Here is a 26,171-nt window from a genome sequence, read left to right on the forward strand (position 1 = left end):
GTCAGGGATCTGGGGTCTAAAATTTTCTGGGGTACCCCAACTAACATCAGGTGTATTGGAGTCCACAGTAGTGGCAGTCCTTGGACGCCTTCTTGGGGGTACAGGGAGTTCAGATTCACCAGATGAGGATGAAGATGAGGAGGAGGAGAATGCCAGAAAAGTGGTATCATCCCCACTAGCTGCATCTGAGTCAGAGGCAATAAGTGCGTACGCCTCCTCAGCAGTAAATCTCCTGCAGGCCATTATAAAAGTGTAATATGCACCTCAGAAAAAAAAATTACTGTACAGGACACTGCGGGATCACTGGGATGGGGTGACCAGGGAACGGGGTCAGAAATGCAGAACAAACTTTAATTTTTTATTTTTTTAGACTGACATATATGCTAACAATACACTAACTACACCCTAAGCTGGCGGACGACACCCTAAGCTGGCGGACGACACCCTAAGCTGGCGGACGACACGCTACGCTGGCGGACGACACGCTACGCTGGCGGACGACACGCTACGCTGGCGGACGACAGGAAGGGGGAATATGAAATGCTAACACAAAAGGAACTTTTTTTTTTTTTTTACACTGACAGGCTGACAAACTACAAACTACGCAGACTAATGACAGGAAGGGGGACTATGAAATGCGATACACTACTATACTGATCACACTGCACTACACATCCCAGCTACACTACAGATCACGCACACTACAGATCCCAGTCACGCTACAGATCACGCACACTACAGATCCCAGCTACACTACACTACTGATCACACTACAGATCACACACTGCACTACAGATCCCAGCTACACGGCAGGTCACCCTACAAAGCACACCTCTTTACACTACACTACAGAGCACACTCACTACACTCTCACTACACTACAGATCACATTTATATTCTTTTTTTTAACCTCTCTCTACAACCGCCAGAAGCACTGTACGGCGATTGTAGAGAGAAACTATAATATAAACAGCGGGCTTTCTTCTTCTGATTGGTCAGTGAGTTCTTCACTGACCAATCACAGCGATCACTGGGGCAGGACCACTGTGATTGGTCCCTGGCTCCCACGTAGTGATTGTCTGCTAACAATGTTAACAGACATCACTACTGTGTCGCCGCGGTGACACTGTAAACGCAGGACATAAGTTTACTCCCAGTTACGGGAAGTATCCCGCTGAAAGGACGTAAACTTGCGCCCTGGAGTGGGAAGGGGTTAAAACCATCTTTGGTTAGTTAGCAATGCCAAATTCCAGCCGATTTCAAAAGGTTCACAAACTTTTTCTTACAACTATAGATGTGTACTGTAACTACAATTATAGTAATATGAGACAAGGCACTGCAAGAAATCCTTGTTTGGAAACAGTGAGCTGAAACAACAGATATCAACACACCGCGACTGCGGGATCAATAATAGTAAATTCCCGACTAATTTCCTATTATCAAAAAAGATTGCAGATATTGATTAAAGTAGATTTAGCATTTAATTCCTTGTTCCTTTAGTCTCTATGTAAATAGGTTTAGTACCTGTGAATAAACCCCTAACGTCTAGGCCTCAGTCATGTTATGACTCAGTCATTGTTCTATCTATATTATACCGTGTACCCCCGATAATAAGCTCTACCCTGAGCCTGGGGGGAGGAGGGGCTTGAAATATAAGGCCTCCCTCGAAAATAAGCCTTAGTTACACTACATGTAAAAAAACCACAAACAATACTCACCTAGCAGTTGGCATTCGGGTTCCCTCACGCTGGGCTGCTGCAGGCTTCCATGTCCTCCTGCACGCCAACAGAGCAGTTCTTCCTGGTAGCGGGGTTTAAATACCCAGCTTCCTACAAGCTAATGCTCTGATTGGTTAATTGAGCGCCGGCTTTTATTGGCTGACACGGTGCTCGATTAACCAATCACAACCAATCAATCATGTCATTCAATGAATGGCTGTGATTGTTTTATCGAGCGCTGGCTCTCATTGACTGATGTGGCGCTTGATTAACCAATCAGAGGATTAGCTTCCTGGAGCTAGGGTATTGCAAGTGTTGAGAAAACTGGGGCTTCAGCACAAGCAACATATTTTCTGGTGTATTTGCATAGGCAACCCAAACCAAGAGCAATAGTAACCTTTCTTTAAAAAAAAAAAAAAATGATGATTCCGTTAAAAATCATATATATTGCATTAAAAAGGGAGGAGTACCGAGGAATTTCTAGTGCAGCTCCTAAAGTTATTAAACAGTACAAATGTTTTGAAAGCACATGAGTGGCTTTAAGTAAGTTGATTTAATTTGCAGATTCTTGTTTAATTTTTACACTTAGCTAGTATTTATTAACAAGCAATGAAATATATTGGAGGAGGCTTGCTATGTGTTAGACAAACTGGGGGGGGGGGTGTTCTGTGAAATGTAGCTTTGTGTGATAACATGTTTGCAATTGTTGTTTTTCACTGAAGTTTGTGAACCAAATTATTTTTGAAGGTTCTTAAAGAGAATCTAAATGGGAAAGAATGAAGAAAAAAAAACACCTGTCAATTTCTACTATTAGTGGAATGGCCACCAATACTAATCCCATAGCGTTTGTTAACCTAGATTCCGTCACACTTTAAATAACAAATTAGCCATATTTGAGGGTTGAAAAGGTGGTTAAAAACTATGGTAGCTGGGTGATATAGAACATGGGAATTGTAATTGTGCCAATTAGAGATGAGTGAGCACGCTCAGATAAGTCAGTTACTTGAGCGAGCCTCGCTCTTCTCGAGTAACTGCATTCTTGTCCGAGCGTGCTCAGGGGGGCGGAGGGGGGTAGTGGGAGAGAGAGAGATATCTCTCTCCCCTCCCCCCCCCCCGAGCATGCTCGGACAAGAATGCAGTTACTTGAGAAGAGCGAGGCTCGCTCTTCTGTAGTGCCAATGTTGTTTACACTTGCCAACCATTTCTCATTAAAAAAAGAAAAAAGATAAGCAAACTTTTTGAAAATTTGGTTTGGCCAGTTCGCTGAATTTTGTTATGTGTCATCTGAAATTAGTTTGAACTGAAATGGAAGTTCAAAAAAACCCTCTGGTGGTGGTGGTTTTCAATAGATGTAGCTCAGAGCTAAGCACTGTTGCCTTGTAAATCTGGTCTCCTGTGTTCAAATCTGACAAAAATAACATCTACAAGTAGTTTGTATGTTTTCTTTGTGTTTCTTCTCTCTCTCTTTCTCTGGAGAAGGAAGAAACATGATGACTCAGTGGTTAGTAGTGTTGTTACGACTTGCAGTAATGGAGTCCAAGGTTCAAATCTGACTGTACACAACATCTGCATGAAGTTTTCCAATTCCATGCAGATGATCAGATTTGAACCTAGGACCAAGGCAAACAATGAGCTACACACCCCACAATGTTGTTCCGTATGTGTTTCAGATGGTTTTGTGAAGTTCTGATTTAGCAGAAACAAACTGCTTGACATTCTGGTTCTCGAAGGAACCACATTTTTAGCAAAGTTTTACCCAAATTTGGGTTTTAAAGGTTTTGTTCACTCATCTCTAGTTATGAACAGTATCTAAGAAGTTGTTAACTAGAACTTATGCAACTTTACAGATTTTTTAAGCATTTTGCATCTGTATTTGTAAGTTAAAACCAAGACTGGGTCCAAAAACCAGAAGATGTGCAAATCTTTACATTATACTTTTTTCATTAACCTTCCACTCTTGGTTTTCTGTTAGAAGTACTGATAGAAAATACTGACTAAAATACACAAGCGCTTATTTGAACAGCAACATAAGAGAGATGACCATAAGGCCAAATAAAATAAAGCAGTTTTGGATGCTTTTGGTTGCAGTGGACAGTAACCCTTTCATTAAAGGGTTTCCTTAACCCTTTCAATCCAATTTGTATCCTAGTTTTCCTAGGGGGCTTACTCTTTTTCTGCCGCTATACAGCGGCGCTTTATGCTGGCTAAAGCCAGTACTGCATGAGGTGACACATTGGATAGGCTCCGACAGGAGTGAGGCTAGTAATATACAGTAAGAGAACCCAGACGGACATCTTCCAACATCAGAGCTGTACAACCTTAAATCATAACGTCGTCAGACGGTGGATTGGAAAGGGTTAATAATATGTTAAAAATAGCAAATGTATAAATTCACACATCTATGGCATGTGGACAATGGCATTGACAGCATGCAACACAGGGTAGAAGGTCCAAAGTAGTAGGTGGACACTGCTTCGGATTGCCACTACTAATGATGGTTAGCAATGTGGCTATAAAAATGGAACCTAATATAGGGAAATTCTTTGAGCGTTGACAGGATGTAATGCCGTTGTAGCACTCCTTTCTGCTACACAAGCAACCATGTCACTCCATCTTCAATGTAATACGCTGGTAGTGTCATGGATATGGGAGATGAGAGAGCTAATAAAGATATATATCACACAATAACTGAAATAGTCATAGACTTAAATATACCTTACATATCGCTAAAAGCCCCAGGCTCTAATGAAGCGACCAGCACTGTCACTTCATAGTCAGCTCACTGGAGACTGATCCAGTATCCCTTCTGACTACAGGACTCTTAGCTTCTTTTTTTTTTTTCTTTTAGGATTGACAGTTCACGTTCGGTCAAATTTTCGTTCATCATGTTGAGCAGTAGTGAAAAAGACTTATTTTACATGCTGTGTTTTGTGAAGGAAAGTAACTCTTAAAGGGCAAAAACTTAAGAGGGTTGGCACCCAATATAGCTTCAGGTATATACGTCAAGACATAGGAGGGCTGAAGAATGCTAATGGCTAAAAAAGACAGTAGTGGATGTAAGTTAAACCTGTTTGATGAGCAACAATGCTGTATATAAATCCTATTCAGATGGCAGCATTTGCTTTTTTTTGTTCCCTCTGACAACAACTGATTTATCACCAAGGATTGTTTAGATTTTTGGGAACATATTGATGCACGTACCCTTTCATTGCCTGCTTTAAATTGGGGTTACATATGTAATTTTGTTTCTGCAGTTACACATAGTGGGAAGTACCCAAAATCATAATGGAAAGTCTTAAGGCCCAATTAGAATGATTATCGCTCAAAATTTGCTCACAAGCCGTCTTTTGAACGATAACTGCACTGGCATCGTGCAGTTTTCGTTAAGCTGTTGCTCATCGTTGTCTTTCAATGTGCTGAAAGACAATGATGAGCCTTATCAGGGAGGCTACAGCTAATGACAGGCTGGGTATGAAGAACAGTTCGGTCCAGCTCTGTTCTCCATACCCCGCTCGAGCGCCCGGCTGTTATACATCCGTGCAGAAAACAGCTGGATGCAGAAGACAAGCGGGGGCCGCCTACTTGTCCTCTGCATCCTCCACTCAGAGTGCTCAGCTGTATAACAGCCGGGTGCTCGGAGAGGGGAACAGCTGGATGCAGAAGAGAGACCAGCGCTAGAAGCGGGGAACAGCTGGAGCGCCAGGTGATCAACATTTGAGCGATCATCCTGCGCTGTAAATGACACAACGCTTATAGCTCAAAAGTCGCTCAAATCGTTGTCTAAATGGGCCTTTAGTGCTATAACAGTACAATTGCAAAATAGTCACATGATACTTACTTAAAAAACGAATAATGTCTAAGTCAAACTTTGGGTCTTCTATGAATATGTCCTATAGAGACAGTTTCGTAGTTATGCATAGATTAGAAGACCATATCTGCACTACTACTCTATTTTATATTTAAGTGGGATACAGCAGCTGCAAGAGAGACAAGACACTCTACTTGTAGTATTCTTAGTGAAAAAAAGGGGATAAGGACTAGTCATTGCTGGAGTCACTAAGGGGATACCTAATAAGTGAAAATAGGGACTCTTGGGAGGTAGTTTAAAGGTGATGATATCCAGGTTGTCAAAGCACCTTGCTGTTCTTCTCTCAGGTACAGCCCCATAACAAAGACTGTTGATCTTGACCTGTGCTATAAAAGATACTTTCATACAACAAAATAAGCATCACACCAAGACAATTTTCAAGGAACAAAAAAATATATATATATTTTTTTTAGTCTATGCATGGTCCATAATGCAGACTATGCAGAAATGCCTTATAGACAGTCCAATATATAGGGGCAGAAACAGCATAGGCTGAATCGTACAACCCAGTAGTGGGAATTGTGTAGAGGAACATCTACACAATGTGTGGAATAAACCCTTCTGAATCCAGATGGTAGACTCAGCAGAAACTTGTGGAGCATAACACAGCTAAAATCCTGTGGGACCTCCAGATATGAACAGACAAACAGGTACTAGCTAACTAACCAAATATTGTGGTTGACAATAACCAGAAGACAGTGGTGGTGTTAAGTTTGAGCGCCTGGACCTGTGGTTCTCCAGGTTTTCTTGTGCACACCTTCACAGATAGGAGTTAGTTGAGCTGGCTGGGTGTGGTATTCTCTACCAGAAAATCCCCCTGGTCTGCGGCAGATAAATACCAGCACACTCTTGGGAGAGATTGCTCGTCATTTTAGTGCTTTACTCTGTGGTGAGCCCACTCAGAACTGGTGTGGGGCATGCTTGTCTGTAGTGTCCCTCTCTCCTCCCTTGAAGATGGTCCGGACACCTATAGTCCTTGTCTGTATTTGCAGACCCCCTTTTCCCTTCCCTTTGACAGGTGGGGCCCCTCAGACGTCTGATGTCCTATGTGTGCATCAGATGGGTGATGCCTGACACTGGTACCCTGGTGTGAAGACACTTGGACTGGCTGTGGTTGACCATTTGTATGCATGTGAGCTCTGGGTGGGATTCCTGTCATATGTTGTATGCATAACCATGTGTGTTGGTGTGAACAGTGACTTGTGTGTTATGTCTGTGCCGGTGGCCAGACTTGTGCTTTATGTGCTATCATGTTCTGTGTTCAGTGTGTGTGAATAGTGTCATGTCCTGTGTGTTTTGTACTTCTCTCCAGGTCCCTAATCAAAAAAAGCCAGGTCCCAGATGATGACAGCGGGGCCGACCTTATCAGGACGATTACCCTGCTTTTAGGCAGGGGTGCCCCACTTTCCCTGATTAGTAAGGGACAGGGGTCCTTCCATCTTGCCTGGAGAGGTGTAGTTTTTAGTGCAAATACCATATAAGTGTGTTTTAAATGGACACTCTTGCTTCTGTACAAAGGCGTGGTGCTTTAGTGCTCCGAGCAGATGTAACAGGTACTAATAGATGTAGTGATATCAAGAGACAGCAACAACAGGAAGAAGAAATATGAGAAGCCAAAAAATACCAGGGCCTAAAGCAAGAACTAGAGAGGATCTGGAAAGTGAAGGCTAAAGTGGTCCCAGTGGTGGTAGGAGCACTTGGGGTTGTGACTCCTAATCTAGGGAAATGTCTACAAAAACCCCAGGAACAGCATTCGAGCACACTCTTGGGGCCTCAGTTGGCAAGACCATTCATCCATTCACACCACAACTCTAATCACTTACATATGTATGCATATGTATATGTGTGTGTGTGTGTATATGTATATATATATATATATATATATATATATATATATATATATAAATATAATATAATATACCATAGCAGCATATGCCCTTGTCAGTACTATTGTTATATACTAATTAATTTAACTGCCAAAACGGGATATAACCAGCTTCCAATTTTCATCTTTAGCATCGTATTTGCTGGAAATGTGACATTATCATTGAAATTTTCATGCTGGTAAGATTTCTCATCATCTTAAATTATCTTGTCTAAATTATTTAATTATGTTAAATTATCACCTACTTTGTTAAACAATTTGCAAGTACCGTATTTTACTGACTATAAGACGCAATTTTCAGCAAGACAAAATCTTGCTGAAAAGCCTCTGCGCCTTATCCTGAGACAGGGGGGTCTGATAGCTCCAGATACCCCTGACTGCTGCCTTAATGATCCGGCAGTGTGCTGATCAATCATCGGGAGAACGCTGCAGTCATACATACCGCGGCTGCATAGTCCTTCCTCTCCCTGTCAGATCAATTCCCTCCAGCAGATAACACTGGCGATCACTCACATATCTTCCCCTGGGGTGGAGGTCCTCCAATGTACAAAAGGGACAGACAATAGCAAAGATCAAGGGGTCTTGCAGTAGCAGCAGGACTGTAGATGTCCTAACCATGTGAGCAGGAAGCAGCTACAGTATTACTACACTTCTTTGTGGGATTTAGTGGTCATAAAATCAGTGTTAAACATGCCAGCCGCACATGTGTGTGTGCGCGTGTGAATGTTGCAGAGCTGTGTGTGTATGTAGAAGAGTTGTGTGTGTTGTGTGCATGTACAATGTGCGTGAAGCAGTGCAGTGTATGTGTGTAAAGTGAACTTATGTGCTTGCACCATTGTTTGAATGGACAGACTAGGTTTAAGAGGAGCTGACTGTTCACAGTTAGCCCAGTTTTTTTTATAGTAGAACACCAAATTGAATGACCCCCCCCCCCCCTCCCTCCACCCCCCCAGGAATGTTTAACCCTTTCCAATCCACTGTCTGACCTCTAAAGACATTCTGATTGAAGGCTGTACAGTTTCGATGTTGGAAGACGTCCGGCAGGGTATTCTTACTGTATATTACTGGCCGCTCTGTTGTCAGCGGCCTCTCCAGCATGTCCCATTCCACAGTACTGGCTCTAGCCAGCAGATAGCACTATTGTATAATAGCAGAAAAAGAAAACCCTCTAGGAAACCCTGAATTCAAAATTGGATTGCAAAGGGTTAAATTAGTATTAAACATTTTTTTCCTGTTGGCCAAACCTGGGAGGTCTCTTATAGTCAGTTTCGAAAATATACAGTATACAATAAGTTGTGGGGATTACACACGCAGTCTGCTGTTTGACACCATCACTACTGACTTTGCAATCGGTTACATGTGTTGTGAAATGTCTTTCAGCACCTTTTAAGAGAGAAATAAAACTTGATAAAATTATCACAGTTATTTTTAAAAGAAATGACACAAACGCAACAGATTTAAGCTAGAACTCCAGTCTAGTCCGACGTCACCCATTGAGATATGTTATAATCACTAATCACTAATTACTTAAAGAGGGTCGGTGAATCGGGGATTAACCCGATTTCCTGATTGAAGTCGGGAAGGCATTTTCTCCTCTAAAATGGGAAAAATTGTCTTCTATCTCACTGGAGTTTTTGCCTTCCTCTGGATCAACATGGGGAGGTAATAGGCTAAACTGGATGGACATATGTCTTGTTTTTCAGCTTGGAGCTTAAACAGACAAACGCGTTTGTGCACGTTTTTGTGTGCGTGAAAATCACGCGCACAAAACGCATCACATAGAACTTATTCATTTCAATGGGTTCATGAGCGGGTTCCTCACGCATTTCCTTCACGCGTGAAAAGGAACCTGCCCTATTATTCTGTGTTTTATGCAGGGAATGCCATAGATGTGTATGAAATGATGAAAATAACAAGGGGAAGGGCGTGACACTGCTTTAATAGCCATTCTACTACATGGAAAGGTAGAGTCATGAGCGCCTGTGAACTGGCCCCACACGAGGAATGATTACAGAACTATGCTTTGGCACGCAAGCAGCAGCCTGATTATTGCCCTCTCCAAACCTTGTTCTTGTGCAAACCCGCTGTGTTGCGATGAGCATTTTGTACATATGCTCGTCTGTTTAAGCCCTTACACACTATATTACTATGTTCGATGGGAGTAAAGGAAACCATCCATTTGACAGATAGAATTAGAGATGAGCAAGTATACTCACTAAGGCACATTACTCGAGCGAGTAGTGCCTTAGCCGAGTATCTCCCCGCTGGTCTCTAAAGATTCGGGGGCTGGCGCGGGTGACAAGTGAGTTGTGGCGGGGAGCGGGGGGGGGGGGGGGGGGAGAGGGAGAAAGAGATCTCCCCTCCGTTCCTCCCCGCTCTCCCCGGCCACTCCCTGCCCCCCGCCCCCCCCCGAATATTTAGAGACGAGCGGGGAGATGCTCAGCTAAGGCACTACTCGCTCGAGTAATGTGCCTTAGCGAGTATACTCACTCATCTCTAGATAGAATGCTCTAGTAGCCTAGAACTGTGGGCAAAGGAAAGCAAATATAAAAAAGCCCACAGGTATAAAGCCAGAACATTGCAGCCAAAGGGCTTAAATACATGGGCATATGCGCTAATATGCTCACCGCTAAAGAGCGTATTGGTGCATGAACCAGTGTTATCATTTTTTTTTTACTATTCTTTGACTTTTCTTGCACTTAGTATTAAGACGTGAGAGTCTTGATAGTGAAAACAAAGTCATTGAAATCAATAGTTTCATTTCATCATGATCGCATAACAAGACAAAAACCCGCCCAACTGTTACAGCCCAGATATGCGGATTTTATCTCCTGGCAGGACCTCTTAAAGGTCAACCCTCTCTGCATAATGGCCCAAATGTGTCTCCTATTTTAAGTGCCGCCTGTGTCGTATCCTAAAATCCTCTGTAGATAGACTTTTTTAAATTACTTTTAGTTGTAAAATTTCTGAGGGGTATATTTAGTAATGGTCAAGCTTCATTAGCGTCTGCCAAATTAATGCTGTTTACCGATTGCAAGTGAAGCAAGTACATAATTCTTCCGAATATTTTCTGCCAATATGGCACTGGTCACTTTTTTGGAAGGATTGGTTAATGGAATGAGTTTCTCAATATGGGGTTTTGAGATGTGTGTTAGATTCTATGCTATCAGACGCCTGATAATGAGCTAGGGTCACTGGGACGTATCTAATAAAGCTCTGATTTATGTAACCACTGCCTCTGTTCACCCTTTTTGGTCATGTATAATTAGTTGGCATCGAACGATGACCCTGATGACTTTCGTGAAATACAGTAGGTATTTCTTGTTCCCCCAAAAATTGAGCCGCTATGTTGCCATAGTGGATGTATGGCACTCTACTGCATAGGGACAAGCCAATTTTTTGATTTAAGGACCAAGCGATTATCATCGTTACATTGCAAGATCTAGAACTTGTTGCCATAGCTGTATGCAGACTTGTTTTTAATGGGACAAGTATTTTTTTAATGGCCCCACTCTGGGGTACATAAAATGTGTAGTATAAGTTTTGTTACATTTTTTTTGGTGGGAGAAAGAGAAACCCCACAGAAATTCCACCGTTGTTTTTTGATTTTACGACATTCGCAATTCGGTAAAGAAACATGATAACTTTTATATCTGGATCAGCACAATTACTGCGATACAAAGTTATTGTATAGATTTTTTTATTTTTTGAAATTTTTGCACAATAAAGACATTTTTAAAGAAGAACAATTAGATCTGCATCGCCGTACTCTAGTTTTTTGCGTGAAGAGTTGTAGTTTTTATTAGTACTGTTTCGGGGTACATGTGACCTTTGAATTGCTGTCTGTTACATTATTTGAAAGGCGAAGAAAAGAAAATGCTCCGCCCCTGATCACATGATGATATCATCAAAGGTCCTTCTTTCCCTGTGAGGGAGCTACATGCTCTGCCCATGATCACATGATGGTGACATCACAGTCCCTGTATGCACATGACTGCTGTTTGGGTAGGTGTTCATTAGTATTCCATAGCAACTGTGGCCACAGGGGGTTTGTAGTCTGCCGGTAATCTGTACAAGGGTGCAGGACCTTTTGATGACGTCACTGTGATGTGATCATGAGCAGAGCATGTAAGTCATTCACTTGAGATAAGCCTCAGTCATGTGATCAAGGGTGGAGCATAATGGTGATGTCATCACAGGTCGTTCATCTCCAGTGCTGTGCTGCTTCTGAGCCCTGTTGTATGGGATGACAATGTATGTAGCAGTGCTGTGTGTATGATGTGCATGTAGCACAGCTGTGTGGCGCATTGCATCACCAGAAACACTGGTACTATAATTTCCTAATAATTACTAGTATATATACAGATGAGTGAACAATATTCGATATTCTACTTGATGGCTGTAGATTTTAGGAAAAATAGACTTTTTTAAGAACACTAATACCTATCATTTAAACTCTAGACAGTCGAGGTAATTTCACATGTAATATCAGTTCTACACCGGATACAAGACAAAACACTGGTCTTTTTCAGCTACACTATTATAGGTGATAGCTTCTGTCACAAGACATGGATACATGAAAGGAGTTGAGCATCTGCATTCAAATAAGACAGCAAGATCATTCTTAGGTTGTCCCTTGGGGCACCGGAACGTGCGCACCGCCTGCCTCAGTGACAGCTCACCCCTGATGCTGTGCTAAGTGCTGGGGAGGGATCTCCTGGAAATAGTCTGACAGTGATCAGCTAGGAGCGATGAGATGCATGTTGATAAGGCCTTCAGAGAACCTTCTGTTCAGTGGAGGACAGTGTCTGTGAGAAGATGTGGCAATGTTCTCGGACCATAGCAATCTTTATAAGGTAAAGAGACAATTTGAAGGAGTACAGTAAGCTTTCGGACAATTCGTAGAGGTTCAGAATGACAAAAATGCTAACGTATTAGAGAATATGTTCTCGCTGCTGGTGTATTATTGGTATTCTTATGTAGCATTGTGAACGGCTTCGGACAGTGTTAGATGGGTAGGGCTGAGTACGAACCTGCTTGCAAGCATGACTTTACAGAATACTATTGAACTTGACATTAACGTCTATTGGTCTGTTGCCCTTGGCCAGTTTATATAGCTGTGGGTACCTTACTTGAGGGTCGGCACTATTATCCATCGTAGTTCTACTGATCCAGAGAGTCTAAGATCAGTTCAGAAAAATGTCGGCAGTCCTGGTTTTGTACGCAGAACTTACACCATGACATTTGGTTGGATTATAGAGACCCCAAACTATTCTTTTTGGGGCTTTTTAGGGTCTTGTAAAAATTGCAGTGAACTTAAGTTAGTTTTTGTACTTTTTTGGTCACACATTTTGACCTGCATTGTTTTCAGGCATTTTTTTATATTCTATATTTGACACTTTGTGCACATGCAAAAAAAATTGCTCTAGATTCATGCGTATTGTGTTAACATACTCTGCATGCGCAAAACGTACAGGACTATGCGACGATACGTGCGCAAATCTACCGCCTTCACTGTGCATATATGTTGCAGAGAAGCGTGCGCAATTGCACATATGGACGTCTGAAGCAGCCTTAAGGGCTCTTTCACATAGGCATTGGCATTTTTACAGTCGCCTAAGGTGTGAACGGGCGCCCTAAATTAAGAATTGTGCGACCGTTTAGACAGCCCGGAGCATATATGGCGAGCTTGCAATGTTGTTGGTCGGGGGGAGATGGTTTAGCTCTTTTAAGCCGTCTCCCCCTCCCCCTATGACAGCTGCTGGAGAAGGGAGGTGGGAGGCAGTTTATCAGCGTGACTGCTAAACTCCCACCCCCTCCCCTCCTCCTTTTCACCCCTTGCCAGCTGTTTGCAATGGGAGGAGACAGGGAGTGGGTGGGGGCTGGTGTGCTAAGTCCTGGCCCCTCTCCACCCTTTGTCGACAGCTAGCAATGGGAGGGGGCGGAGAGGGGGGGGGGGGGCTTAGCAGCTAGCTCCGCCCTGTTCTTCCCACTACCATTGCAAACTGCCAGAGGGGATGGAAGAGGAGGTGAGAAGGGAGAGGGAGTTTAGGAGTCACGATGCTAAACTCCCTTCCACCTCCCTTCTCCTCCCGCTGTCATTGGCTCCCATAAGAGTCTATGCAACGGCGGACATATTTTGGCCAGGAAGATAGTTCCAGGACTATCTTTCCTGGCTGGTGTGAAAGCTCCCAACACTATATTGGCCGGCCAGCCGCTTTTTATACCACGGGAATGCGCATATGTGATTTGATGCATTGGAATCCAATGCATCAGATGGTACCATATATTGGCTGGCCGTGAAAACGGTGGCCGACATACGCTCGTGTGAAAAAGCCCTAAGGCTGATGTCACATGGTCATTATTGTGCACACAAAATTTGAGCATGCAGTGGCTTCATTCACTTGAAGACAGCTGGTCCTTATTAGGCTTTAATAACCAACCCATTCCACATAAAGGGAGTATCGTGTGTGTGAGTGAGTGAACTGGCCCTGTGTGCGCATAAAGTGCAGTATTAAGCGCTGACACGCACGCAAAACCCTGATTACCTGGCTCTACAAATCTCATTCATGCGCAAATATGCTGTGCTGCGGTGAGCATACTTGCGCTAACGCCGATCTGAACCTGCCCTTAGGGCTTATACAGACGACCATATTTACACAGGTATTTAGCTGTGTAAAAAAATTGTCAAAAACAGATGACTAGAGATGAGCGAGCATACTCGATAAGGCAAACTACTCGAGCGAGTAGTGCCTTATTCGAGTACCTGCCCGCTCGTCTCTAAAGATTCGGGTGCCGGTGCGGGTGAGTGGTGAGTGGCGGTGAGCAGGGAGGAGGGGGCGGAGATAGAGTGAGAAAGAGATCTCCCCTCCGTTCCTCCCCGCTCTCCCCCGCCGCTCCCCGCCCCCTTTCGGCACCCAAATCTTTAAAGACGAGCCGGCAGGTACTCGAATAAGGCACTACTCGCTTGAGTAGTTTGCCTTATCGAGTATGCTCGCTCATCTCTACATGTGACCATGAAAAGGATTAGATTTCAATTACTTGATTCTGATTTTTTTTGCCACGTAAAAAAAAATGCACCAGGAAAAAAAAGGAGCTACACCACCATTTTTGGTTGCTGGTTTTATACGCAGCGTAAAAAGATAAGTCTTCCCTATCTTTTGCCGAAATACGCAGCAAGCTCCCATAGACTCCTATGGAAGCTGAAATAAAGGGAGGAGAAGGGAGTCACCCTGCGTAGAACACTGGAAAACAAAGACAACCTAATTAAGCATTAATTGTCATTTTCAGGGTTTCTGCCGCCCGCAGCTTTTCAATGCTTTAGTGTAATTTTTTTCCTATACACAGCAGCTCTCCGTGTGAAGGGCATGAAATATGCGACTAAAGATCAGGACTCAATCATGGCAAATCTTCTTTCATGCGATTATACAGCGCGTACGGGGAAACGTAAAAACGCACACGGTCGTGTGAAGGAGGCCTTACAGTGTGGCTTGTAACCACAGAAGTAGATTTTACATACTTTTCTATTAGAGATGAGCGAACCTACTCATTAAGTGCGATTTCACAATCGAGCATCCCTTTTTTTGAGTAACTGACTACTTGGGTGAAAAGATTCGGGGGGCGGCGTGGTGGAGCGGGGGGTAGCAGTGGGGGACAGGGGGGAGCTCTCTCTCTCTCTCCCCCCCCCCCACTCCCCTCTGCAACCCCCCACTCACCCCCGGCACCCCCTGAATCTTTTCACCCGAGTGTTCAGTTAGTTGAAAATAGCGCTGCTCGATTGCGAAATCGCCCTTAACGAGTACGTTCGCTCATCTCTATTTTCTATGATGTCTGATGATCCAGAACATCTAATAATCCACCATCTATCAGGTCAGATTCATTCTGTATATACACTATATATAAATGAGAAATTGCGCAAAACCTGCTTTTCTCTAACTTTAAAGTAGTAAGCTGTAGGCTTTGGTTACTGTACGGCCCGGCTTGTGTCGGGGTTGCAGGTGTTGTGCTCATGCTATTAACTCAGCTAATGAGCCTCAGCCTGTGACTACTGGTGAAGACATACAGATTCACTCTTTGCATATTCCTACACTTTTTCCTATTATTTTAGCGCCTGCAATCTGTAGTCTGACACGGCTATTCCTCTTGGCCTCCGTTTTAAAAAAAAAAAAAAAGTTTCATTTATATGAGTTTTAAAGAAGTGCCTGAATTCGGGATGAAGTTTTACTTCTGAGTTGCTTCATTATTAGTTGCTGATTAGTTTTCCACTTGTGTGATTTTACTATTATCGCCATATTGCTATTGTCTTCTGTAGCGGTCAATATCATTGCAGATCAATACCAAATGGGCACAATAGTGGTAAAAAAAGACAAAGGGACATGCATGCGCAATACGCAAGGAGATGCATGGAACACTCTGTAATTGCGCTGGAAATAGAAGACATCTGGAACACATTAGACAAATTAGCCATTTCAATCCGGTTGCGTTTGTGTCCTGTGCGTGAAAAACATGCCCTGCAGGCAGTATAAGCCTTCATAGCCCAAAAAAGTTGTACTATGGCGTGCGCAATTACGGTCATGTGATGCCGGCCTTAAATGGATGGTCCCATCTTGTAAAGTAATGATAAATATCTTGGGTATGCCATCAGTTTATGACCTGTGGAGTTCTGATATTTGCAACCCCCACAATCCTAAAAATGAGGAGGCCAATGTTTCAAGTGACTGACTCTGGCTGTAGTAACCTACACAGGCGAGTAGCTGGAAGTGCCACTGGGCTGGGAAAAATTAAATGGGGACACAGGGCTGCACCACATACCATAGAGTAACATTGGCTCTGTATTACTCCAATATGGATGTTGCACCACTTTTACACAAGCAGATTTTGACATCTTGAATCTATTTTTAAGCGAAAACCATAAAAAAAAACTTTAAAGGAAAGGATTAACCTTCTTTTTTGGCTTTCACATCAAATTACTGTGAAGCCACCTATATGTGACAGAATTTTGGTCAGTATTTTGCATTTGGAAACCAAAACCAGAAAGAAACAGAAGATGTACAAATAAAATAAAATTTATTTATTAACCCCCCCCCCCCCCCCCCCCCACCAAGCTGGGTACTCAATTTACAGACCTCGGAAGGAGGGAAGGCTGAGTCAACCTTAAGCCAGCTACCTAAACCATGTGGGGTTTGAACTCACAACACCTTCAGGTCATGAGCCAGAGATTGGGACTGCATTTCTGCTGCCTTAGTACTCTGTGCACACCAGGCTCACACAAATCTTTGCATTATGGTCGATTCACATATACGTTGGAGGTTCCGTCGTAGATCTGGCACTAAAGTGCTGTGTGCAGTGCTTTTTCTTTCAGCTAAAAGCCCGGTAGCTGGGCAGAAAGTGAACAGACCCCATTATAGTCTTTTCTTCGCTGTTTGGCTCAACCATGAGGATTCCCCTTTCCGGCTCCCCAACAGAGTAGGAAAGCGGAATCCCACCATAGATGTGAAACCACCCTTATACTAATTCTCTGTGTTGTTCCACTTCTGGTTTTAGCTTACAAATATTGATACAAGAACAATGACCCAAATACTGTTGTGTAAAAGTAGCCTAGAAGTGACACTTCCTAGAGCGCAAATCATCAAAGCAAGCATACTACATACATTGAGACCGGAAAATAACTGCTAGAGTTGAGCGCTGCAGACTAAAGTATCGTTAATCGCGTTTTGGAGTAAGATACTACAGTAGCTAAGGTAGCTATGACCACCAAATCTGTAAACATTAAAGGGGTTGTCCCGCGGCCAAAACGAAAAACTTTTCACACCCCAGTCCCCCATGTTAAGCAAGCATCACAAACTACCCATGTAAATCGGTTTTTTAGAGTGTTTCTACTCACCATGAAGCTGTTTCATGATGTTATAAAAATCTTCTTCCAAGATGGCCACCGTCATTTCCCAAGGTGCACCGCTGGTCTTCTCCCATGGTGCACTGCGGGTCTTCTCCCATGGTGCAGCGTGAATGTTCTTCTCCAGTCTGAGCTCCACTGCCGATTACAGCCACCTCATTGGATTCCTCTCTGCGCAAGCGCGACTGTTGCGGCGACCAGAGGATAAGTTTGATTGTCGCCATGGAGACGGGGATGCCAGCAACGGAGCAGGTAAGTGTATAACTTCTGTATGGCTCATATTTAATGCACGATGTATATTACAAGGTGCATTAATATGGCCATACAGAAGTGTATAACCCCACTTGCTTTCGCGGGACAACCCCTTTAAGTAAGGCTATGTATTTATAAAATTGCTCTATACATACATACATACATATATATTATACACTTTATATATATGATTCGTATGACTATGGGCATGCTAAGCTCACAGCTTATGTTAATGACACAGCCATGACTGGTATAACGGATCCAGATGCATCCCGCTCCTTAGAGGGTCCGTCATGTTTTACGTTTTTGACAGCAACAATTGTGGAACTGATGAAAAATAAGCAAATAACAGAAATGTGAGCAGAGTCCAACATGGTGGAGATTCACTTTTATCTCACTCCGTAAAAATGTATATATATGTCCATATATTTGTGTGTGTCTGCATAACAATTAATTGAGTGATTTCTGAAATACAAAAGGAAGCATCTTGGATGTATTTCGCAATTAATTAGCTTACTTGCTTTTAACTGGATACTTCAGATTTACAGCCAACACCAGACCTCCGTTCAATGCGCATTTGTATTATGTAGATTAATCATACCAGCAAAAAGATATTAATGTTTGTATTTTATCCTCCAACTTTGTTTTCAGCAATCTAACAGAGAAATATGAACGCTGTGAAATCTAATTTATTTGCCTTGGCTAATGTGTTTACATTAATGGGATAAATTGCAGTGGCCATTTCTTGCATCTGTCTGTTCCGAGTTCAGTCTCCGGCATAAAATACTTTGGGGACATGCAAATATATATCAAGCAGGATGGTTCTGCTAGTATATTCTGCCATGTTTGTGGCACTTTCATCACTACTGATGTTTCCCTTTCACTTGAGTTGCTTACATGACATTTTAGGATTGCAGCTAATTTTGAGAACTACTAGTTTGACCTAGTGGATACAGTAGATTCAATATGACCTTGAGAGCAGTAAGATGCTAAACTGTTACTTTATCCCTATACTAGAGTAAAAAAGCGAAAGGACGTCAACTCAACTGCATAAACACTGCAATGGAATCTCGGTGTAAAGAACGAGACTGCCTCGATAGATGCATGTACTTAAAGAAAGTCCAGCCAATATCAATATTTGCAGATGATACAAAACTATGTAAAGTAATTAACACAAGCGAGGGCAGAATGTGGTTGCAAGAGGATCTGGATAAGTTGGGGGCAGGAAAGTGGCAAATGAGGTTTAACACTGATGAATGTGCAGTTATTCTCATGAGCAGAGGGAATACATGTCACCATTACACACTAAATGGGAAACCACTGGGAAACTAACATGGAAGAGGACTTGGGGGTTTTAGTTAACTGTAAACTCAACTGGAGCAACCAGCGTCAGGCAGCTGCTGCAAAGGCAAATATGATCATGCCTCAAAAGAGGTATAAGGGCACTAGCCAAGAACATGGTTCTTCTCCTTTATTAGTCACTGGTCAGACTATGCAAGGAATACTCAGGAAGGATATATCAGAACATGAGCTGTGTACAAATATATCAGGGGACAATACAGAGATCTCTCCATCATCTATTTATGCCTAGGACTGTGACTGTAACAAGAGGGCACTCTCTACATATAGAGGAAAGAAGGTTTCTACACCAACATAGAAGGGGGTTCTTTACTGTAAGGGCAGTGAGACTGTGGAATTCTCTGCCTGAGGACGTGGTGATGTGGAACTTCATTTCAGATGGCTTGTTGAACTAGGGATTATTCTGATTGCCAGATTGAAGTTGGGAAGAATTTTTTTCCCTCTGAAATGAAGAAAATTGGTTTCTACCTCGTGGGAGTTTTTGCCTTCCTCTGGATCAACATTGGGGGGGCAATAGGCTGAACTGGATGGACTGACTTGTTCACATGGCCCAATTATCAGGCAAATACAGTTTCATAGATTCTTAGACCATGTAAAAGGGCCTTAAGTTTCTTAATATATTTTAATTCAGCTACATACATTGGACAGTGTTAAATTATGTGCATCACTGTCATACATCCCATGTATTCTGTCCATAGAATAAATAAAATGTATTACCCCAAGATCTGTGCATTAGACATACTGATACTGACAATACATTGGAATATGTTGGCGCTATACAAATAAAGTTTATTATTATTATTATTGCAAGGCTCGGGATCTGAATCCCAGAGAAACCATTTACACAAATTATACTCTTTAGATTACGTATAGTTTGTTTGTTTTTTCTTTTTCCCTTTCGGAAGCTTCCCTTACCTTCGCTAGTGTGTTAGGGCCACCACCCTTGATAATTTCGTCATATAAAGTTAATTAAACCAAATTGGGTCATGGTCCCAGGAGATGAGAACAATTACACACCAATTACAGTCAACTTCATTGATATACACATAGTAGTAATTGGTTTCCGTATTCATTATGAGAGTCACTGGGGATATAGATATATAACATCAGCCTCTAATATTTACATGAGTAATACAAATTAAGAAGTTGTTGGTTACTTAATTTCCACTGGATTCAAACCTGTGAAGTTACTTTGGTACTTTATAAACTGTATCTAGCATTTTGTCAACCTGCAATAAAGAAGATATCATTAACGCTGCTATGTTGCTGTCAATTGTACTACAAAAAAGACATTTTTTTCAAACCTTTTCTTTAATATAAAATCTTGCAGCAGTTGTGTAAAATGTAATAAGTTGGTTTGTAGGTTTAGAACATAATATTCTTTGACAGACAATTTTAGTGCTTACATCTGGCAGTTTTATTGACACACAGTGACAGAAAGAAATTCCAAAAATGATACATTGGATTACAATGTGTGTCAAATCCTTTGCTTGATTTAAATCTCTAAATCTAGCCGTTTTTTTCTTTACCTGTCTTTCAGCCAAGATATTAATCTCATTGATTTGAATACAGGCTTTTTCTCCTGCAAGAAGTTTTATGATTTGTTATATAGGGTGAAAAGGTAACAAAGCAATATTGTAACTTAGGTTCTCGTAACTGCTTTTATTATATGACTATTTATGATGTTACATATTCGCCTATTATTGCCTGAGATAAGTTTGTAGCACTGGCGTAACTATAGGGGATGCGGTTGCACCCGGGCCCAGGAGCCTTAAGGGGCCCATAAGGCCTCTCTTCTCCATATAGGAAGCAAAGCACTATGAATAAAGCATAATTAGTTGGGGGCCCTGTTACAGGTTTTGCATTACGGCCCAGGAGCCTCAAGTTACACCTCTGCGTTAAGAGAAATTGGGGAGCCCCAAAATAAACTTTTGCACCCGGGCCCTTGAGCCTTTAGCTACGCCCCTGGTTTGTAGTATAGGAAAAACAGGCTACAAAAGATCCTGCACTCCAAAGTGTGTGGATAGATGATTAATGGAAATTGTATGTAAATATTTCAACTTACTTGAGTGAGGGGTTCGCGGTCCTTGGCGAACCTCCTCCAGAATCCAGATTAGCCACTGAATTGCCACAGGTTTTCTTTTTTTGGAGATTTTTTAGTGAAGAAGTAATCTAGCATATGCTTTAGAAAGGAAGCAGATGTGTCAGTTATATCTAATGTTAATGAAATAAATATCGGAGGAGAACCTACTCTCGTAAACAAGAAAACCTGGAGGAAATGTGTGGTGATTAAGAGGTTAACCTGGATTCTTTGCCGAGGACTCCTCACTCAAGTAAATTAATCTGTTAACTCCCGATTTCTCTTGATCATCCAGCCACACACTTCGGAGAGTATGACTTTTTGTAACCTGCTTTAACTAATTGCGGCAGAGGTACAGGCATACCCTGGATATCTCCCAGATGCTCTCCCGGGTTTTGCAGACACCGATGGGCATTTAGTGGTGGAGGTGAGAAGGGTTTGGAGTTTGCCTGTAACACAGAAGCGGAGGGTCCGGGAATATGGTTCTCAGACGGTCATGCTTGTGTAGGGTATGATGGAGTTTCTTTGCAGTCTTCCTTAGTACCTCTAGTTGTGAATTGTAGAACACTACTAGAGGCACATGTCCATTTTTTTCTTTCTCCGTGCATTAGAGTAGTTGATTCCTGGGTATCCTGGTGGATCTGGTGATTTGGTCATCAGTTGAGGTGGAATGGTAGCCCTGATTCAAAAATGTCTTTTTGAGATTGTGTAAATGTTCCTCTCTGTTGGGTTGGAGCAGATCCAGTTGTATTTAGTGGCCTGGCTGTAGATGATGGACTTTTTGTCCATCATGTATGGGGGTTGATCAATTGGTTTTCGGTATAGGGATGTCTGTATTGAGATGTTTAAAATTTTTATGGTAGTGTTAAAAAAGTTTATTTATGTATACGAGTAGCTTAATGTCAGACTTATGGTGGTGTGAATCTCTCATAGAATTTTACTAGTTCTTGTTCGGGGTTGGTCCAGATGACTATGATGTCATCAATGTAGTGGAAGTAAGCCAATGGTTTGTTGGGGCAGAAGCCAGAAAGTCCTGCTCCAGTTTTGCCATGAAAAGGTTGGCATATTGCGGTGCCATTTTACTGCCTATGGCAGTTCCGGTGAGTTGCAGGAATATCTCTTTGCCAAAGGAGAAATAATTGTGTGAGGATGAATGTTGTGAGTTGTAACACTGATTCAGAGGCAACTCCATTGGCCTCAACATGTGCCTGGCAGGCGGTCAGTCCACTTTTGTGTGGGATGTTAGTGTATAAGGACTCCACATCCATGGATTGCACCATCTGGGTCGGGACCTATGACTTAATAGTTTGTTCAGTAGATCTGTGGTGTCCTGCAAGTAGCTGGCTGTGGTCCTCACCAGTGGCTTGAGAACACCTTCCAACCATCCTGACGAGATTTTTTCAGTGAGGGTTCCCACACCTGAGATAATTGGACGCCCTAGGTTGCCAGCTTTGTGTAGTTTGGGAAGCATTTAGAATACTCTAACCCTGAGGTTCTCTTGTAACAAGCCCCAAAGTTTTGTGAAGCCCACAGACAGGCTTTTGATGACCCTTCTCAATTCCCTTACATATTTCTGAGTCGGGTCTTGATCCAGTTTGGTGTAGTATCTGGTGTCCATCAGCTGTCTCTCTGCTTCTTTCATGTAGTCTGAAGTGTTCATGAGGACTATAGCACCACTCTTATCCACAGGGTCAACCCTTTCCAATCCACTGTCTGATGTCTAAAGACATTCTGATTGAAGGCTGCACAGCTCCGATGTCGGAAGACGCCCGGCAGGGTATTCTTACTGTAGATTTCTGCATAGATGGCCCTTCTTTCCTGCATATTGATATTAAATGCTTCCTTTTTCTGCTTGTCCAGTATAGTAGATTGCACCTCATGCATCTCACAACGTACACATCTTGCGCGATTTTCTCTGCCATGTAAAAACGGCCTAAGAGTGTTTCACACGAGCAGAATTATTCTGCAGAACACAGCACGGTTGAAGATTTCACAAAATAATTCAGATGTTGTTGCGTTTCTAATAGCGGAATGTGTTCTGCAAAATTTGTTGCATTTTTTTCCTGCAGACTTTAATTGTGGAGTTACATTTCCCGTATGTTAGAAATCTGCAACAACCATTTCTGTAAGATGTCCTTAATTTTACAGCAAATAGCTTTTCCACAGCAGATTTTAATCTTGCGGTTTTGAAGTAAAGATGCGCAGATTTTAGTAGATGCAGAATACAAGCCCCGTAGGGTTAACAATATGAGGCATAAATGTCCACAGGGACTAATTGTGCCTCATATGAAAGCACCCTAAGATAGTCAGTGGCTTAGTAAGGGTGAACTCTGATAACACTATTCACTGTTCCCACGTGATTGCTATCGGTGATGAGCACAACTAGATGAGTACCCAGTGGTGGGGAAGGGTGGGACTTCTCGGGTGGGAGGAATGAGCAGAATGTATTTCTTAATGATAGATTCAGTACAGTGTCTCAGAAGCTGAGCAGAATTAAACTGTCTTCTTTCACATACTTCTTTGGTGACATTTTTGGCCTGTAAAAAAATTCTTTAAAAAAGACAGTAGCTTTTTTTTTTTAAAACTAGGAGAAACAGGCCTGGAGAAACAATGATGGCTGCACTGCTGCTCTGACTACCTGCTACATACTGTGCACTAGTATGAATTACAATTAAAAACAAGGGCAGCGCTACAGAGGTATGGGCATAAAAAAAGTTGAAATACAAGACAGAGGTGACCTAGCTGATGTGACCAGTCTACCCAAAGTAAGGGCAGACCATCTCCACGCCCAGAGGGTCATGTTAAGGGTGGCTTCAGAATAACCTTTGCTTAAAAAAGCTCACGACGTGCAAATTTTTGCCATGTAATGCTTGCGATCATGATTGAAAAGGTTGTTCAACCTAATCAGCCCCGGTGTTATTGATTTACCCCGTGAAATTGCACAGTTCATTGCACAATTTTGCGGGGGATCAGGTATGCATTTGAGCATCCTCATAGACTACTATGGCCTTAGGCGTGCAAATGCACACAAAAATAGAGCATGTTGCAAGGTATTTTTTATACATGTGAAATGCATGCGCGAAAGTGAGTGAGTCTATTGCAAACAATGGGCCCCATTCCCTCTGCAATGTGCACGCAAATTTTGCTCATGCAAAAACCTACGCAAATATGGCCATCTGAAGCGACCCTAACTGCTGTATGCATTTTTTTTTTTTTAGAGGTTCCCTTTGGTGTTTTTTTTTAAATTTGCATATTTATTTTCATGTGCTTCTTTATAATGTTTTTTTTCTAATACGCAAAATACTAGGAAATAGAAAGAAAGCTTAACTCTGTTGCAATTGCGAAAAGTGGTATTGACCCAAAAAACATACAACAAAAGAACTAAAAATCATCACCATTTGTAGTATATTTTATAAATTACCACTAAAAACATTTTTTTTTCTGAAAAACACTGTGTGAAACCTCACTTCCTGCATTGTTTGTAGTAATACCAAGTCAGAAGATAGACTTTTTCTTCTGTTGGAGAGTCCTAATGTAATTCTCATAAATTACCCTGATAGATAATACATTAATGTCGTGATTTCCCTTCCTGATGCATTTTTAGTTTTCCTTCTGCAAAGCCTCGCTGCCAAATTGTAAACTGCCTGGAGATATACCAAGAGCTTCTTGCTTGAATTGCTACTTCAGTCATTTCCATATGCTATTCTGTAGCTGTCCAGCATTTAGGGAGTCTGAGGGACTCGAGGGATGCCACACTGATCCGAGACGGAAGAACTCAGGCAAGTAGCTCTCTGTCTCTTCTCGCCTTCTGCTTGACTCGTCCCTCTCACAGCTTGGCAGGAGGAGAAGGTGGGAATCTGCTGAACAATTAGAACGGAATAAAATGTAGAAATCCGCAAAAAAAAAAAAATAGATATAGGAAGCAAGCTGAGATACCGGAAGATGCACGGTAGATGAGTATCACAATACTAGAAGTGGTATTAGAAGTAGCAGAGCTTGTTTTGTCATTAGATGTAATTCATTTGAATATCATGATCTGTTATATGGATTTTAGTCCAGAAGGGTGTCGTCTCTCCTTAGGGAGAGCATCCAAAATGTGTGTGGGAACACCTAGGGGATGAGTTGGTCAGGGGATGACATCATCTCTCCCCAAGGAGAGCACCCAGAAGGGGTGTGAAAAGACACCTGAAAAGTGAGTGAGGAGACTTATAATGCCATGTGTGCCCCTCTGGGTAATTTATGCAAATAAGATGGCAAGCAAGGAAGATGGAACAATACCTCTGCAGCGCCACCTATTGGATGGCAGCATTCCTTCAAATTAATGTCAGACGCTTTATACAGGTATTTCGAACAATGATTTGGAATGGGAAACCAAGCCAGAAAACCATTCACAGACAGCTGTTTCAGGGTTTTTGCCCCTCATTAGTTTGATGGAAGGCTAACATATTCCATTGTTTCCCTTGGACAGTTATGATGCTCACAAAATGCAATGCAAAGAGTAAAATGATGATTTTGTAATCTGCTACATGTGCAAATGTATGTCTTTTATAGAATGAGATTCCGCTAGTAAATTTTATATATAAAATGCTTAATCTGTTTGTGTTGTATAGAAATCCACAGTTCACATTTTTGCATGAGCGTTCTTCAGCATCAGGTGACGAATACTGGTGGAATTAAAAATCGAAAACTCACTGACTTCCCTTCTAATTTTTGTTGCCAGTAGCAACCAATCACAGCTCTGCCTTCATTTCTTATACTGCTGAGGTAAAATGAAAGCTGTGCTATGATTGGTTGCTATTTATTATACAGCTGAGGTACATTGAAAGCTGTGCTCTGATTGGTTATCGGCAACACAGATTTTTTTTTTGGACAGATTGTGGTCCTTGACTCATATTTGTGGCCCACATTGTATATTCTGGGACTGCTATTTATAAAATCGCTGTGCAAAGCATGGGTATATCCCCTACTATACCGTATAATAACACATGGATATATCACCTAGTATACCATATAATAACACACGGGTAGATCACCTTGTATATCATATAATGATGCACGGGTATATCATCTAGTATACCATATAACAACACGCGAGTATATCACCTAGTATAATATAT

At 42.1% G+C, this 26,171-nt stretch overlaps 1 protein-coding gene across 3 annotated transcripts in view; it reads left to right on the forward strand.

Annotated features, from left to right (window-relative positions):
* Window positions 1-26,171, forward strand: part of LINGO2 (leucine rich repeat and Ig domain containing 2) — a 411,926-nt gene that overhangs the window by 365,313 nt on the left and 20,442 nt on the right. The window contains exon 1 of one of the 3 annotated variants that reach the window (XM_066604289.1): window positions 12,261-12,327. The exons of the other annotated variants lie outside the window; for them this stretch is intronic. Within the exon in view, the coding sequence (XP_066460386.1) occupies window positions 12,290-12,327 (38 nt within the window). The 5' untranslated portion in view covers window positions 12,261-12,289. Of the gene's footprint in view, window positions 1-12,260; window positions 12,328-26,171 lie in introns of those variants that run through there. 3 annotated transcript variants of the gene reach the window in all.

This window comes from Eleutherodactylus coqui, chromosome 5 (genome assembly GCF_035609145.1).
Source record: "Eleutherodactylus coqui strain aEleCoq1 chromosome 5, aEleCoq1.hap1, whole genome shotgun sequence".
Classification (NCBI taxonomy): domain Eukaryota; kingdom Metazoa; phylum Chordata; class Amphibia; order Anura; family Eleutherodactylidae; genus Eleutherodactylus; species Eleutherodactylus coqui.